Raw genomic sequence first — 16,226 nt, 5'->3', positions numbered from 1 at the left:
AGTGCATAATATTTTTGTTCCATTATGACAGGATTATGAATTAGCAGAAGTTAAGATATTTTGGCTGTAAAAGTTTGCAGAACTCTTGTATGTGAAATCTTTAATTTTTCAGTATTCATAGCAAGCAACCAGTCTACTTTGATGGCCATCACATAGTAATATTCAGGCATTCCTATAGAATGATGGGTATTTGAAGAAGTGTGCTAATGCTTTATTAATTCTCCAAATTGAATACCATGTGTGTTTTCATAATGATAATTCTCTGTGACTGTAGGTCATATATAACAAGAACCAGGTTTTTTTTAAACCCCTGGATTATTGTGAACAAATGAATTTGTTGGCTCCTACTGCATTGGTAGACCATGGGTTGTCTAGACACTAGTCTAGCCATATGTGAGGAGTCAAGATCTCATCTAGGCTACTAGTAGCTCTTTTTAACATACACAACTGAGCAAGTGTTGTCAACCACCCAGAAAAAGAGTCTTGTAGGTTTGGAATTAAACCCTCTGCTTCAATTGTGGGTTGTCGCCCACAAAAATCCAGAGTTCTCCTTTCAACACAGGAGTGTCCCAGGTTGTTTAGCCTCGCCAGCCAGCAGTGGAGCAATTGGGCAACAGGAGTCAGCATGGCCCCCTTGAACTTGCTGAATTCACAACCATCCAAGCTTCTTAAAAAATCTGGGTTGCGTTGTGCGGACTGGGTCAGTGGCTCAGAGTGTCTTCAGAAAAGAATCATGGCATGCTGTGCTGTTCTTGATTCACAGGTTGCCATGGTTTCTGTCAGTTGGTACTGTAGGCTTAGTAATTCACTGATAATTAGCTGAATTTTGCTTATGAAATATAAAATAGGAATGATTATGATAATTATTGCACAGTATCAATCATTAAAATATTGGTACCAGGCAGCCTACTTAGTTTTCAGTGGTTACAAAATAAAAAATAAAAATCCACAGCCTGGGCCCTCTGGATTTGGAAGGCGAAGTTAGTAGCATTTGATGTGAGGAAAAACTGGAGTGGAAAAGCTGTAAGTTAAGCGAAGTGCACAGTTAAAAAAAAAAGGAGGAGAAACAGTCTCCCATCTGGTTGTTCGCTTTTCTGCCTTTTGGGCCAAAAGCGAAACATAACCAGCAACATGGCCAGCCCAACTCTTTTTCTGGTCACTTGACAACGCTTGCTCGGTTCTGTTTTTCTTTTTTTTAACCTTGTTGCCTAGATGAGATTCTAGCTCATCACATGTGGCTAGAGCAGTGGTTAAACACCAAAACAGGCCTCTAATTGTGTGTTTTAAGTGAAGTCCATGATCTCCATGGAAAGTCAGGATGGGTTTGGCGGTCGTGGAGCTAGTTGGATGTGGAAGCAGGATCACACCGCCTGGCCTCAGGGCTCATTTCAGTGATCGATGGAAGTGTCAGTGTCACATATACTTTGTCTGCAGTATCACGGGCCCTTGAATAGGCCAGTTCATGTCCGGTGACATGGATGGAAACTACACTTACGGTTTAGTTATGCATGGGCTCTTTCAGACACTGCACTGACCCTGGACTGAGCAGAGTCTTGCAAGCAATGTACACTTTCAGACAAATGCTCGAACAGTGCTGTTTCTCTGAAGCGATTATGTTGAATGTAATTGCAGGCATTGGAAGACTTGCATTGCCGTAAGGTAAAATGAGCGCTGGTTCCACATTTGGCAGGGGAGAGTAGCTTTTGGGAGTGCTAATTAGTGGAGCATAGGTTACATTGTGAGATCTGAGTAACACTGTGATAAGGTCTTTTGGGCTAATGACATTGCAAGTAAACCTGTGCCCCATATTTTCTGTTTGATAGGCTTGCAGGTGTATTCTAAGATATCTAGAAAGTAAAACAGAGGGACCTCCACCCAAATTGAGAAGGGTTAAGTAAATCTCAGGATAAGCAATATTTAATTTTGGTTATTGGGCATGGTGTGCGGAAGCAGTTTCAATTTGAAACTCTGCCTGAATTGGACATATGCAGGCTAAAATCTCCGGCTTGGATGCTAATGGCTCCCCCATTCTTATAGTTAATAGCCATCAATATGACCATTAGTTGTTGAGGTCCCCAACTGTAATTAAGAACAGCTGCCAGTCCCTTTCATTGCAAATCTGCCATTTATGTTTAAGGCTTTAATTTTTTCCCCTTCGTCAGTTTACAGCGTACAAATGGTATCCATCTGCTGCCCTAAGTGCCCTAAGCCATTCTTTAAAGTAACAATAAGGGTACCAGCAAAAAATCCTTAGTGACAGACATTTCTCAGAAAAACTGAGTGCTCCCACTCTTAATGAATAACTAGCCTGTCCTGGGCTTATATGTTTTGGTCTGAGAAACCTTTGATTTATAAGAAGAGATAAACATTTGACACTCTGTTGGGAGATACATGAGCAGTTAAACATACACAAGATGAGATATGCTGTATTACATAGCTCAATTGTTAAATCTTACTGTGAATGCCTGCTGGTCTTCTGTGTCACATAGCTTAGCGATTCAAATCATAGTTAAGATGGTTAGCAGTAACTGCCAAAGCTCGTGGCGCTGCGTCCCTTAACTGCCCTTGAGAGATTCGTGTTGAAAGGGGTTAGGGAAAGTCCTGTCCCCCAGTCTCAGTGCATTAGGCGTGATCATTAGGGCTGGCTTTATTGCATCTGGTTTGACCATATGAAGCCAGCTAATTCCAGCCTTGGAAACATATGGTCGGTGATTTCATATACTTTCATTCAGTATGTTTTTGTATATTATTTTCACTAACGTACTTGTTATTTTCAACAAACCCCTTCTCTCTATATGGGAACTTTTGTACACATTTTTATTTGCACACTACTTCATAAAAGTCATTCAAGCACAAATAGTGAAATATGACTGCATTTCAGTTCACGCCTTGGTTCAGAAAGTACGAATTAGGTGAATTAGCATTACATGGTGAGCTTAGTGAATTTTCTCCCTAGTCCCTACTGTGAACAATTCAACATTTCTCTTATTAGCTGAAACTTTAACTTGCCAGTAGGGTTGTCCTCTAGACCAGCCTTCCCCAACCTAGTCCCCCCCTCCCTGCCCAACGTTTTAGACTGCAATTCTCAGCCGTCTAAGCCTGCAATTTTAAGAGTTAGAGATTACTGGAATAGTGGTGTGAAACATCTGGAATGCAGCAGGTTGGGGAAGGCTGAGCTAGACATTCCCTACATACACTTGCAAAAAGCTTTTGACAAAGTCCTGCACCAAAGTCACCTGAAAAAAAAAAAAACAGTCATGATATAAAAAGAGAAGTTCTCCTATGGGTCAGAAACTGGTTAAAATTCAGGAAGCAGAGATGAGGAATAAATTGATAGTTCTCACAATAGAGGGCTATAGGCAGTAAGGTGATAAATATATCAAGAATCTATATGGAGAGGGCCGGTGCTTTAAACACATTTATAGGACTGAGCAGTGAGGTGGCCAAGTTTGCGGGGGACATCAAATTATTCATGGTGGCTGAAAAGGAAGGGGGTGCAGATTGAGAGCAGGTCCAAAAGGTTCTCTCCAACGTGGATAAGAGCGCAGTGAACTGGCAAATACGGTTCAATATAAGCAAGTATAAACATGGAGAGAAAAATCCTGTCCTTGCATATGCATTGATGCTATCGAAGCTGGCAGTGACCCAGAGCAGGAACTTGGGGTAGCAGTGGATAGATCAATGAAAAAGTTGAAGTGTTCTGTTGAAAAAGGTTCAAAATAACTGCATAGAGATTCAGGGCATGGAAAAATAAGTATTTTGCATAGGGCACTGCTAAGCAAAGTACTTCTCTTCCTTAAAAAGTGATGACCACCTACATAGAATACTATTAATTATAACGGCTCTATACCACTTTCAGGATGAGAGGCAGTGTGACTCTGAACAACAGATAATTGCTGGAAAAAAGTATGTGAGGGCCGTGTTCTGCTTTTGGTCTTCATGTAGATATCTGGTCTGCTACTGTGTGGAATGCTGGTATAGGCAGGCCTTTTTCTGTTCAAGCAGAGGTCTTTTTATGTTCTTCTCTTGAACATAATTATTAATTGATTTTATTTTTTTTCTTTATGTTTGTTTCTTTAATTACTGTAAAATTATTTTTCTTGTTTTTAGTTTGTTTGTTGTGTTTTTTTCACTTTGTTTGTGGCAGAGATAGTGCCTTGCGGGTTCCGCAGAATTTTGCCACATCTTGCACAGAAAGAGTTCCTCAAGCAAGAATGAATTAATGAATAAAATTGGAAAATTATAAAAATGCTGCTTTAGTCCTTATTCAGCCCGTTAAGGTGAAATGGAAAGAGATGTGCACACTCTATCATGGACAACCAGTCCTGGCTGTCGGCAGTACAGCAATGATGCAGCAGACTCTGATTCACCACAAGCCTGGCCTTGACTTATAGGGCCAAAATAGACATTTCTTTAAATCCAAATCTTATCAGCTGTGGTCAGAATGGTCAGAATCTAAAGGAGTGCTCACACCTCCACCAGTTCTACCAATTCGCATACACAAGCAGGACCCACCACTTGCAGAAGGAAAATTTAGTATTTCTGGAGTAGTCACTTCTTTCCTGGGAAAATTCTGGAATGGGGGCAGGTCAGTAGAACTCACATATGAGACATCCTCTGACCCACCCCTTTCCTCTGATTTCTGGGCTTCCTCTGGGAAGTGCTTGTTGCACAAGCAGTGGGCCCTGCTCCCTTCATGGAATCAGAGGCACTTACTGCTTGTTCCATAGAAGCAGTGGGGTGCGGGAAAATTGGGAGAACTGGAAGTGCTTCATTGGATTCTGCCCAATGTTTCATGTCATGCCTGCTCTGGAAGAGGTGCACCCCATCTGGATCAGGACTCTAATGTAGGGAGTAGGAGGATTTTGAGATTTGGAAGGTGCCCCCATTCCAACCCTAGAGTAAAAATAAAGATGTACCTGCTAGATTTGGATTTAAGGCTAATGTTTGCTTGGGCCCTCAGGCCAATTGTCTAAGGAACAGATTAAAGCAATAGTAGCTTGCAAGATCTAGAGGGGATTTTTTGTTCATTTATTTGTTTTTACTCAAAACCCAAAGTCTACCAACCAGAGCCAAGTGTAAAATAGTCAGGCACACCCTTAAAATTAAAGAACAGCCTGCTTCTGAAACATTTGTTTTCAGTATAAGAACTGATCTCTCTTTTCCGTCAAACAAAAATAGATTCCTAGTTTTCACTCAAGCTTTTTTTTAGTTTCAGTAGCCTAATTTGTTTTTATAACTCTCTTAGGTTTTGCTACTGTTAAACAATATTGTGCCAAAAACTCTGGTTGATAGTCTACAAATCACCCAAAGTTTTACCAGTAGAAGCCTCTGCCCACTCCTGGATTAAAAAGAAACTCTCCAAGGGAAAGTTGAGTGCAAGCAGGGTGACTGAGGGGTCTGAGATACAAACTTGCCCTCCTTCTGTCTCCAGGGCTAGAAATTGCAGCGACGGAAGCTTTAGAAGGCTGAATTTGTGTAGGTTTGAAAATTATTGGTAATGATACCAAATAAACTATGGGGAAGGCAAGGGTCTGTATTTCTCTTTCTATTAGCATGATAATTTTTACTTTTTAATATTGGGAACATCATTTTTTTCCTCTCTCCAAACACCACCTGCACTCCCAGCATTTTCCCTAAGAGTCTTAAACATAAGCATCAAAGATTTCTCATGTGGTTTTGCAGTTGTAAATCAGATTTTGAGTGCTGGGAATTTTGAACAGCGCACACCTGTTAACTAAATTTCTGTATAGAGAAGCACCTAGTTTAAAACAGCACTCTCTCTGTCAGGCCTGTGCTTGAATGCAGTTACTTTTACCTTAGCAGTAAAATGTACAGGATAAAAAGGAAGGGAGTCTAACATATCACATGTCCCACTACGATTAGGTTTAAAATGATACCCTTGAGACATGAGAAAAGCTCTTTAAAAAATACGACCATTGATTGTTTGGAGAGAAGCGTGCCATTTACAGAAAATGGTTTGTAGGTCAAATTCCCTTTTATTTCTTGCCCCCCTCCTGTAACTGTAATTGTATATTTTACAAAAAGAAGAGAAATGTTATATTTGGAGTAATGATTTGGTTCAGGCTAACTGATAAAAGTAAATTCATTATGCTTTTTTTCTTTGTAAAGTAATGCTTATGAACTTTCTTGTTTTTCCCTAATATTTTTAAAACAGATCACTATATCTGTGAAGCCTTAGAGTTCATTAGCACTGAGTTGCACTCCCTTTTTATCTTCTCATATGTTTACCTCCCCCTCACTTTTTAAAAAGCATGCAATCTCCATTTTCACTGTTTTGACTTTAATGCAGAATTGCTGGACAGTTAAGGAAACACTTTAAACCAAACATGGTTCAGAATTACTCAATTCCTGTAGCAAATCTATGTTACGTATTTACAAAATGAGAAAAATATGCACCACCACTTGTGAGTCTTATTATGGGACAAGATGAAAGGAAAAACAAATTACAAAGGCCGGTTCCCTACCCCTCTGGAGCTCTAAGAGTTGGCACTTGTGAGACAAATGGGAGCAGCGTGCCTTAATGTGGGCTTTGAAAGCGCTATGAGTCAATTAGACTCGGAGGCATTGAGGGTATTCCAGATGGAGGGGGCATTGTGGAAGAAGGATATGCCACCTGCTCTGGGTGAGCAGCAGGGACAGACTGCACAGTTGTTCGCTTACTGAAGGGAACACACATTGTGTACTGGGAGCAGATCAGTGGGGAGAGGACTGCCATTGAAAGCGTCTCTGGGTCCTGTTAAGAAACATTGAAATGCCAGAAAGATCATTCCAATTTTTCAGAGTCAGACACAGAAACCCTAACTATAGACTGACATCTCTGTAGGAAAGAGAAAAAAAGTATTGTCACTGTGAAAGGAAGAGGCCAACAATATTTGGTGCATAGGAGAAAAATATAACTCCGTGAGTGTGTGACTGTCAAACACAAGCTTGACATAACTCTTCCTTCTTTTTATCTATTTTTCCTATAACTTTGCTATTACTTCTGTTTACATTGCTGAAAAAATGGTAAGCTGCTTGTTTTTTTTTGAGTACATAATAGAGGATTTAGTTTGATTTTTTAAAACTGAGATGACATCTCCTTACCTGGAGGTCCATAATCAAAAGGGCATGAGAACTTCTACATCTGTTTTTTTCCATCAGTCTGTAGAGAGGGGTAGAGGTGGGAGTTCTTGATGCTGATGATACCTTCTATTGGCGAATTGTGAAAGCCCAAGTTTGAGCATCAACTTGAAGCATCATGGGATTTATATCTTTGAGCTGGCTTTTGGTGGCTAAGGCTGCAGTCCTGTACACATTTGCCTGGGAGTAAGTCTTACTCAACTCATTGGGACTTACTTCAGGGTAGACTTGTAAAGCATTCCACTGTAAGATAAATTAACATGAAGGCAATGGAGGTTGGGAGTGGGATATTATTCTGCATTACATTGTGGAGTTCATTTGCCCCAAGGTTTTGGAGTAGGACAGAATTAGAACGTTGTCAAAAGTCTGATGCAGAAGAGATTCCCTGCTGAAAGTGTGACATTTGAGGAAGCATTAAGCAAGAGGGGACAATGGAAGCTGGTTGCTTTGAAGCTTGTTTATACCAGTTGCAAAACCCTAAGTGGGTTTTAGAATGTAGCCAAGAATACTGGCCTGTACTTGGGTAAGTTGCTCATGCTTCTTATGCCACTAAAACCTCTGTCGTAATAAGTGGTCCTCTAGAAAATTGGGACTTGGAATTAAGAATCCCTCGTAAATTTAGCCAAGTACTTCTAAGCTTTAAAAGTGGTAGTGCAGAGGAGGTGACAAATAGGGACCGAAAGGGCTGTTTGAATCTTTGCAACTTTAAAATATCATTTTTCAAAGAAAATGTTGCTGTTCAAGGAGTAGCTTAAAGGGTACCTTATGTCATCTGAAAGAAAATTTGGTGGGGGGAGTTTTGTTCTTGGTGTGGTAGAAGACCAATATAGTTGTGTTTTCACAATATACTTTAGAGGAATCCCTTATTTAATCTTTTTAAGGACAGTGAATAGCCTTGATGACATCCTGGCAGAATAATTTGAAACACATGCTTGAATTTCTTAAATAAGAGGAACATGACAGATTTATTTGGTTCAGTAATTATATGGTCTCTCAGAAGACTGGCATGTAGCTGATGTTTATAGCAGTACATGTTAACAATATGAAGAGAACAATGTACAGATATGGTACAGGACTTCACGGATGCTATGAGAACACGTGGATCTCCCAATATATCATGATCCCTACGCATGTGGGCAAATCACACACTGAACTTCATTGCTGGATTCACATGAATAATGTTCAGTTCTAATCTGTAGAAGGAACATGTGCTGGTAGAGTCTGTAGCACAGAGTCACATTCTCATGATGCCCCAGTGGGGGGAAGCGATAGAGAGAACACAGGGCTTCCTAAAATGGGGAAAGGGTCATGAGGTCACAGAATGGAATAATCCACTTTATACTTAATTAAAAGAGCAGAAGTAGCACATGCATAAGCAGCACTCAAGTATGTCTGTCCACTATTTATTCAGTCTATGGAAGGACTGCAGGTGGAGAGGAAGGAAGAGAAGAAATTGCTCCCATGAATGCATAGGGGGTGGATGGATATGTGGTAGATATATAGGGGGTGGATAGGAGGGGAATATATACATTATATATAAGGTGTCTAATTAGGGTGTTGATGGGGATATGACTTGCAGGAGCTAGACTTGCAGAATAGGGCAAACAGTCTTATAGTGGAAATAAACATAGATTGAAGAGGGAAGATTGATTGAAAAGAGGGAGAAGCTTGAAACACAAACATAACTTATTCCAAGGAAAAAGAATGAGGTGCACCCTCCCTTGGTGTCTGCTGTGATCTAGAAGTTCATTTTATGGAGTGGACCATGAGCATTACAGAAAACATAGCTAAAAGATTATGGATCATTCAAGTATCCCAAATCTCACAGTGCAGTCTGTGAAAAACATAGGAAAGTGATATTGTGTGACCAAAGGCTGGAGATGTCCTAATTTCCCAAGCATAAAACAATAAAATCAGCTCAAAGGGAGAAGGAAAACTGGAGCAGGAAGATGGTGGTGGTAGGAGAAGGTAGCTGACTATGAAAAAATCAGCTCTCTTGGTGGGCAGAGTTTAGTATGAGCTGCCAGAGTAACATGCACTGACCTTTTATTGGGCGAAATTCCTTTGCTTACGGGAAACATCTCCCACCTCCAAGAGCAAAACGACAAGGGGATATTTAGTATACTAAGGGATGTATTATTGTTGGTGAATGCAAAAATGCTATAATTGCTTAATACTATGGCCTGTGTATGTGATGGTACGAAGAGACATTTCCTCCAAAAACCCTGCAGTGGCCTGCTAGACAGCAGTGCAATGTACAAAATTATGCAATGCTTTATGGGTGAGGCAGCACAAAGAATACTCAATTGAGGGATGGGCATACACTGATCAGGGTGTCTCCAGAAGCTCTGCCTCTTCAGGGTTTTCTTTCATGAATTAGCATTTGCAAGCACAACTTTAAGCAACTCACTCAAAAGTTGAAATGAAGTGCTTTTGATAGATAGGTCAGCAGTAAATTAGATTACTATCATTTGTTGGTGCAGAAGTAATGGAGGTCTTACGGTTTGGTTGTGCTGTCAGCAAAAGCTGGTATATCATGCAAACTTAAATAGGGTCAGCAAATGACCAAAGTGTCAAGAACAGTACAGAATATTGGATATATTGAAAGGGAGAAGGACATTTAAGTCAAGTTTAAATCTATGAAGTCCTCCCAAGTGTTGAATCAGCTGGTTTGGTGCGAGGGCGCATGGGTCTGAACTAGATATCACTTGTGGTCAGTCGTAAAATGGGTGTTGGAAGGGGAATTTAGTTTTAGTTTGTATCTAAGGAGTTTTACCAAATAAACATGGGCATTTGAAAGTGCCAGCTCAGTGGGGTTTAGTGGTTTTTAGTTGATGGTTGTTCAGTGTGCAGTGGAAGAAAGACGTCATTTCTTAATTCTTCTTCCAAAAAGTTGCACTCCTTTTGAGTGTGGTGTCCAATTTTTTTTAAAGCAGCTGGTCTGGAGACTGGGAAGTGACATTCACATTTTTATAAGCAATGTATTTTCATTCATTTGTATTTATGCTTAAGAATTTAAAATTAATGCATTCTTTTGTATTTTGACATAGTTTTCCCAGATGGTCATTATATAAACAATAAGCAAGACAATTTTGCAAAAAGCTTAAGTAATTGAATAGCTTTATTATGTAAAATTGCCTGCATAATGGAGCATTTGCATGTTACACTGTTCTTGTAATATTGTAATATCCTCCTCCTTTTACCACCCAGGAAAAAGGCACTAGTCTTTGCATGTCATAATAAATGGTAAACAGGGGGTGACCTAAAATGTATCCACAACAGCAATGAAACGTACCTACAAATGCTATACAGCATGGGTCCTCAAACCACGGCCCATGGGCTGGATCCAGCCCGCCATTCCCATTTATCTGGCCCGCCATAGCTTGCCACACGCGCGTGTGGAGAGGTGCCGGCTTGCTTGCAAGGAGATTGTTTTGGACTCGCTCGAAGAAAAGGATCTCCCAGCAAGGCTCTAGCTTGCTCACAAGGAGATCCTTTTCTCCGAGCAAGTCCAAAACGATGCGCCAGCTTGCTCACAAGGAGATCGTTTTGGACTTGGTCAGAGAAAAGGAGTTCTGCACACGCACGCCCCTGTCTTGCTGCGCACTCGTGTATGCGTGCACTCCCACTTCCCTGCCCGCGCCCCCTGCCCGCACCCCCTGGCATCCCGGCCCATCGCTGGCAGCTTTCAACTGGCCCCCTATTCAAAAAGTGTGAGGACCCCTGCTATACACCTTCTGTCTTAATAATAGGTATTTGTATGGTTTGACACTTCTTCAGTTTTCGGGAAAGAGCATGTGTTACAATAATCATGTCTGCCCTCTGAGAATGGCCTCTCACATGTATCACTTGAGACCCAGATGACCTTAGCAGCACACAGCAGCTTCCGCCAACTTCAGGTGATGGACCAGCTATGCCCTTACCTGGGCAGGGCTAAACTGCCTTCAGCTGACTATGCTCTTATAACCTCTAAACTAGACTACTGTAATGTACTGCAAAACACTGCAGCCAGAATGATACCAGAGGCCATATGACACGGATTCTTGCTTGCACTGTCTACCTGTATGCTTCCAAGCCCAATTCAATGTGCTCACTTGGACCTCTGAAGCCTTCCGCAGCTCAGGACTACAACACCTGATACAGTGTCCCCCCCCTGCATGAACCTACCCGTGTTGTAAGACCTTCCTTCAAGCATCTTCTGCAAGGGAGTCTTGGAAGATGCCAGTAAACAAGAAGGCCTTCTCAGCTGTAGCATGGTATCAGTGACCGTGTTATTCTGGCAACTGGTCTTATGTTTCCACATCAATGCGACCCTTTTATTGGAAGTGGTTGACAGCAAAATGGAGACTCCCCTTGCCAAAATGTGTGTGTGAAGCTCTTTGTCATCACAGATATGAAATACTGGACTTGATTATGTTTACCTGCTGCATGTTTCAGAATTAATCTGTCATTTTGCCTTTTGGATGAGACCAGGATACAGTTAAATGTCTGTTTATGACCTTGTGCAGGCAGCTTCTTCTATTTTAGTGGAAGTTATTTATTTCACCAATTTACATACCGCTTCTCAACAAAATGATCTAAGTAGTGAATGCAATCACAACACCAAAACTGAAATATAACAATCAAATACAGCAATCAAATAAGCATTCTTCTAATCAGCAATAAAATTGTAAGTGTAACAGGCTGGGTCACATTTTGTGAAGAAGTGAATGTTATGGTGTTTGAAAGTCAAAACTGCAGAAACCTGCCTGATGTTATTTGGGAAAGCATTCCAGAAGGCAGGCTCTGCAACCTTAAATGCCCTATTGCCAGTACTCATAAAATGACCCCATCTGGAACCCTAAAAATGCTCCTTCAGGGGAGGGGCATAAGGAGGGAAGTGATCCCTCAGATAATCTATCCCAGGTTAGTTAGTGTTTTATTTATTAACAATTGTCATTCAGTATTTTGAGACAATCACCCTGCCCTATGTTTATAGACATCTTAAAAAGGTATGTGTTACTTTGGCCAAATTCTGAATTGTATCAGCAAGTTATATGCTGTAGGCAGAATATAACCAATACACATTCCCCTTCAGAGGTTCTGTACTGGTAGCAAAGGAAAACTATGCAAACAGCTGGGTTGGGTTTGTGACACTCAGAGTTACTTTTTATTCTCATTTGGTCAATATTACCAGCCTACTGGGGAGAAATTCCTGGGTTCAAGACTGAAATGTTTTGCTGCTTTCTGAATGCTGAGCTATTTTACAGCTGTAAAGTGTCTGAAGGGTATTATGTATGTCTCAAGCGTGGTGATTTTTTCTTGTCTCAGTTTATCATGTTTTATTCCATAGTTTTGCCCTATCAGATGAAGCATATCGCTCTCTGAGAGACCAAGATAAAGACCAGTGCATTCTTATAACAGGAGAGAGTGGAGCAGGAAAAACAGGTAATGTGTCTGATCTCAGAGATTTTGTTCATTCTTGGATATTGTTCCTCATTCTTGATCCAAATCCTGGGATTTGAGGGCTAGTAATCCATTCCCCTGAAATGGGTATCTTGTCTTGCCCTGTTGAAATTTCTTTTGTGCCTACCTGCAATTTCTCACCTAACATGTGGCTGCAGCTCATTCAAGAGTCTAAACTAGGATGCAGAACTTCAGGCCCAGGGTCTGAATTGGGCCTTCCAGTGCTCTTAAAAGGCCATATCACCATTTCTTAGTGGTTTCCCAGCTTTTGTGCAGTGCTTTCCCTATTCTAAAAGGTTGACTGGTCTCTTTTAAGACTTTGTTAGAGACGGTCAAAGCTTCAGGGTGAATTTTCTGGTATTTTGGGTATTCACCAGCAGACTTGGCCCTTGAGTCCACTGACCACTGTAGTGGGGCCCCTGAGAGCTGGTGGAATTAGGCCCTTAGGCTGACTCTGTTATATATAGAGTGCTTTTGTCAGTCAGGCCTAGTTCTCACTGAGCTGGTAAACCTTCTCTCCCTTCTGATGGTTCTTTATTTTTAAGCTGGACTTGTGCTGGCCAACCAGTCAAACAAGAGGACGCCATCCAACACGGCTGTCCTCTGTGAAGAAGGATGTTTGTCCACATATTTTACTTCATTTTAAACACCAGTTCAGAGCTGATGAAGCAATAATTGTCAATGTCAGGAGAAGCTCGGAGTTGTTCAACCCATATAGAGGGCACCAAATTGGGGAAAGCCAATGAAGGGCAATACCTATGGGTTATTCAGAATGCCTTCTGGAAGAAAATTGACTGCAGAGGCCATGTGAGCCCTTCATATGTGGGCCAAGTTCCATGCTAGTCACATCAAGAAAGCCTTGCTTCCCAAGGCTTCCCATGGCTTTTCAGATCCCTTGGGAATATGAAACAGAGTTTCTGATGATGTCTGTAATTGGGTAGTTTTATCTGGGGGAAGGTAGTATGGCCGCACACCATTTAAAGCATTAAAAGACAAAAGCAGCGCTTTTAAGTAAATCTAGAAATCTGTTGAGAAGCAGTCAAGTTGATGCAAAATTGGGATACAAAATGCAGGTATGCTGCATCTGATTTGCACACAGCCCTAATCTCCATTCATTACTCTCTCTGCTTCAGAGCTTCTTCAGTAGCATCCTAAAATAACACTTGTCAAACAGTATGGAGAGGCTATGTGTTGTTCAAGGAGATCTGCCAGCAGATGGTTAGGCTTGCACTGCCAGGGTGGAATTCACTTTTGCATAATAGATATTCATGTGTCTGATATTCAGTCACCTTTGATTCCCTATTTCTTCCTCTCTAGTAGTTGACGAAAAATAGAATTTCACATTCCGTCTTGACAGTAATCACATGCCCTAACCAGATTCAGCAAATAACTTCAGAAAGCAACAACATACAATACATATTTGCAGCCAATTATTTTCTCTGGGGAGTTTAGATGGAAAGAAGTCATATAAATGTAATTCAAAGGAGATGGATTATGTGGCCTTTGTCCTGTGTAGCATTAGCCGAGGGATTCCCTCCCTCACCAGGTTTCCTTCATTCCTTACTGTCACTTTACTAAAAATGCAGTGTGTTCTCAGCCATAAAAGTTGAACACGGTAAGATTGAACCTGCAAGATGCATTACTTTGGGGTGGCTCATTCAGGCATTCAAACTGTAAGCATTAATTTTGTGTGGAATAGTTTAAAGTTCTTAGAAAAACTTTTTCTTTTTCTTTTTTTTTACGTGTAGAGGCGAGCAAACTTGTCATGTCTTATGTAGCTGCTGTTTGTGGCAAAGGAGCAGAAGTTAATCAAGTAAAAGAACAGCTTTTACAGTCTAATCCAGTGCTTGAAGGTAAGAATCTGCTAACATTTATGAATAGATGGCTGGAGCGCTGTACTAACTATTGTTGACAACACAGTGAAATGCTTTAGTCTGCAGTAAGAAGACATAAATTATTCCGCTGCAACCATTTATTACAGGGATCCATTTAAATACAGGTGTGTTTTCTGCTCCCCAAAATTAATTCTGTGCAAATGGCAGAGAGGTTTTTAAAGATTTACCTGAATTTGATACACAATTGGTATTGTGTATTATGCCAGAGCATGAGCGTTTGGTTTGATTATTGCAAGGAGTAATACAAAGACAGCTGTGGCTGCCAAGTTTATTGTCCTACCTACTGCAGGTTGTGTAGAGTAGCTCAGGCCAAGTGCCCCGAACCCACTTTTTGAAAGCTAAAATCTTGTTTGGTAGGGGCAGTAAAGCTGGCGGACAAAGGATGGTCCTCTGTTCCTCTTCCTGAGTAGTCAGTGTCCAGGATTTTAGCTTTTAAATGTTTACTTCGCATGTGCACCACCTAGTTGCATACAGTTAGATGGAATCTGTGAAATGTGCATGTTAGAAGCCTACTTCTACGCTGTAGTGCTTCTAAGCGGATCAGGGCATGAAAATGTAGCACCTGTCAAAGATGGTTTGGTAAAACAGATTCAGTCTAGTGAGGGGTCTTCACCTGTGGATAAGTGGTGGATAGACAGGGATGCAAAAGCTATGGTCCTTACACTTTGAGTAGCACCATTCCTTACATTCTTTCCAAACACTTGTCATATAAAAGCTGGGGTAAGTGTCCTCTTTCTTTTGTTGTAATTGCTTCACAGGGAATCAGTTTTGTAACCTTACTTAAATGGCATTGACTTTTGCCTCTGTATGAAGCAGCACTGCAAAAAATGTCATAAGAATTTTGCCAGCCTAAGTTACGAGTGATCAAACCCTGCATTCCAGCTACTGTAGATAAATATAGAGAAACAATGAATGTATGGTGAAACTGAAGAATTTGTCTCTAAACTCTTATAATGGACCATTTGTGTTTTGCTGTGCATTCATTTATAAATGATCCCAGTGTTTAGCCCCATGTTTAATGATATGCAGCCTGGAGACTGGAAACATGATTTATTGTTTGCAAACTGCACTGTATAAAGTTTTCAGAACAATTATTTCAACAAGCATTCTGCCTTTTGGCTTCAGTGCTTTGATCCAGGGAAGTCTCCGAATGCATATTTCTTAAAAGAGAAACAACATTTATCCACTTGTCAAAATAGTCACTTGACTTGAGCATTGATCATATATCGATGGCAAAGCAGAGCGGTGTGCCACTTTTGTCTACAAAGTTGATGCTTTGTCACATGAGAAAGGAAGTTTATAATACAATGTAAAGCACATAACATTATCTAAAGAATTAATTCCACATGATACATACAGTGATGGACAAAATAAGGTTACCTAGGAGTCAAAAGGAGGGACTACAATAAGCAAATCTCTCTTCCATACCCTCCCCATCTTAACAGATGGATTAATATTTGTCTAAGCATGGTTTCCTACACTGTGGTTAAGTGATATTGGTCATATGTTTCCTGATTTCTAGCACTATTTTTACAAGGGGAAACACAATCGGTAATATGCAGGTTTGGACAAAGTAGTAAACTATTGTTTGTATCAAATCAGGAAACAAAGGAGAAATTCTCCATATTTCAGGGGAGGAGGAAGGATATGGGCATGAGGACCATAGCTTGGCATTTGTCTGAACCCTTCCCCACAAATCCATAATAATGACCCATCTGTTTATGTGTCCATGTACAGGACCGT

At 40.7% G+C, this 16,226-nt stretch overlaps 1 protein-coding gene across 3 annotated transcripts in view; it reads left to right on the top strand.

The window, feature by feature from the left end:
• Positions 1-16,226, top strand: part of MYO1B (myosin IB) — a 137,500-nt gene that overhangs the window by 39,383 nt on the left and 81,891 nt on the right. For all 3 annotated transcript variants that reach the window (XM_044427088.1, XM_044427090.1, XM_044427089.1), the window contains exons 4-5: positions 12,476-12,570; positions 14,337-14,441. In XM_044427088.1, the coding sequence (XP_044283023.1) occupies positions 12,476-12,570; positions 14,337-14,441 (200 nt within the window). The remainder of the gene's footprint in view (positions 1-12,475; positions 12,571-14,336; positions 14,442-16,226) is intronic.

This window comes from Varanus komodoensis, unplaced genomic scaffold, assembly GCF_004798865.1.
Source record: "Varanus komodoensis strain SLA01 unplaced genomic scaffold, ASM479886v1 scaffold18_1, whole genome shotgun sequence".
NCBI classification, from domain to species: Eukaryota; Metazoa; Chordata; class Lepidosauria; order Squamata; family Varanidae; genus Varanus; species Varanus komodoensis.
The sequence above is the reverse complement of the archived record's forward strand: the minus strand, read 5'-3'. Positions and strand labels throughout refer to the sequence as shown.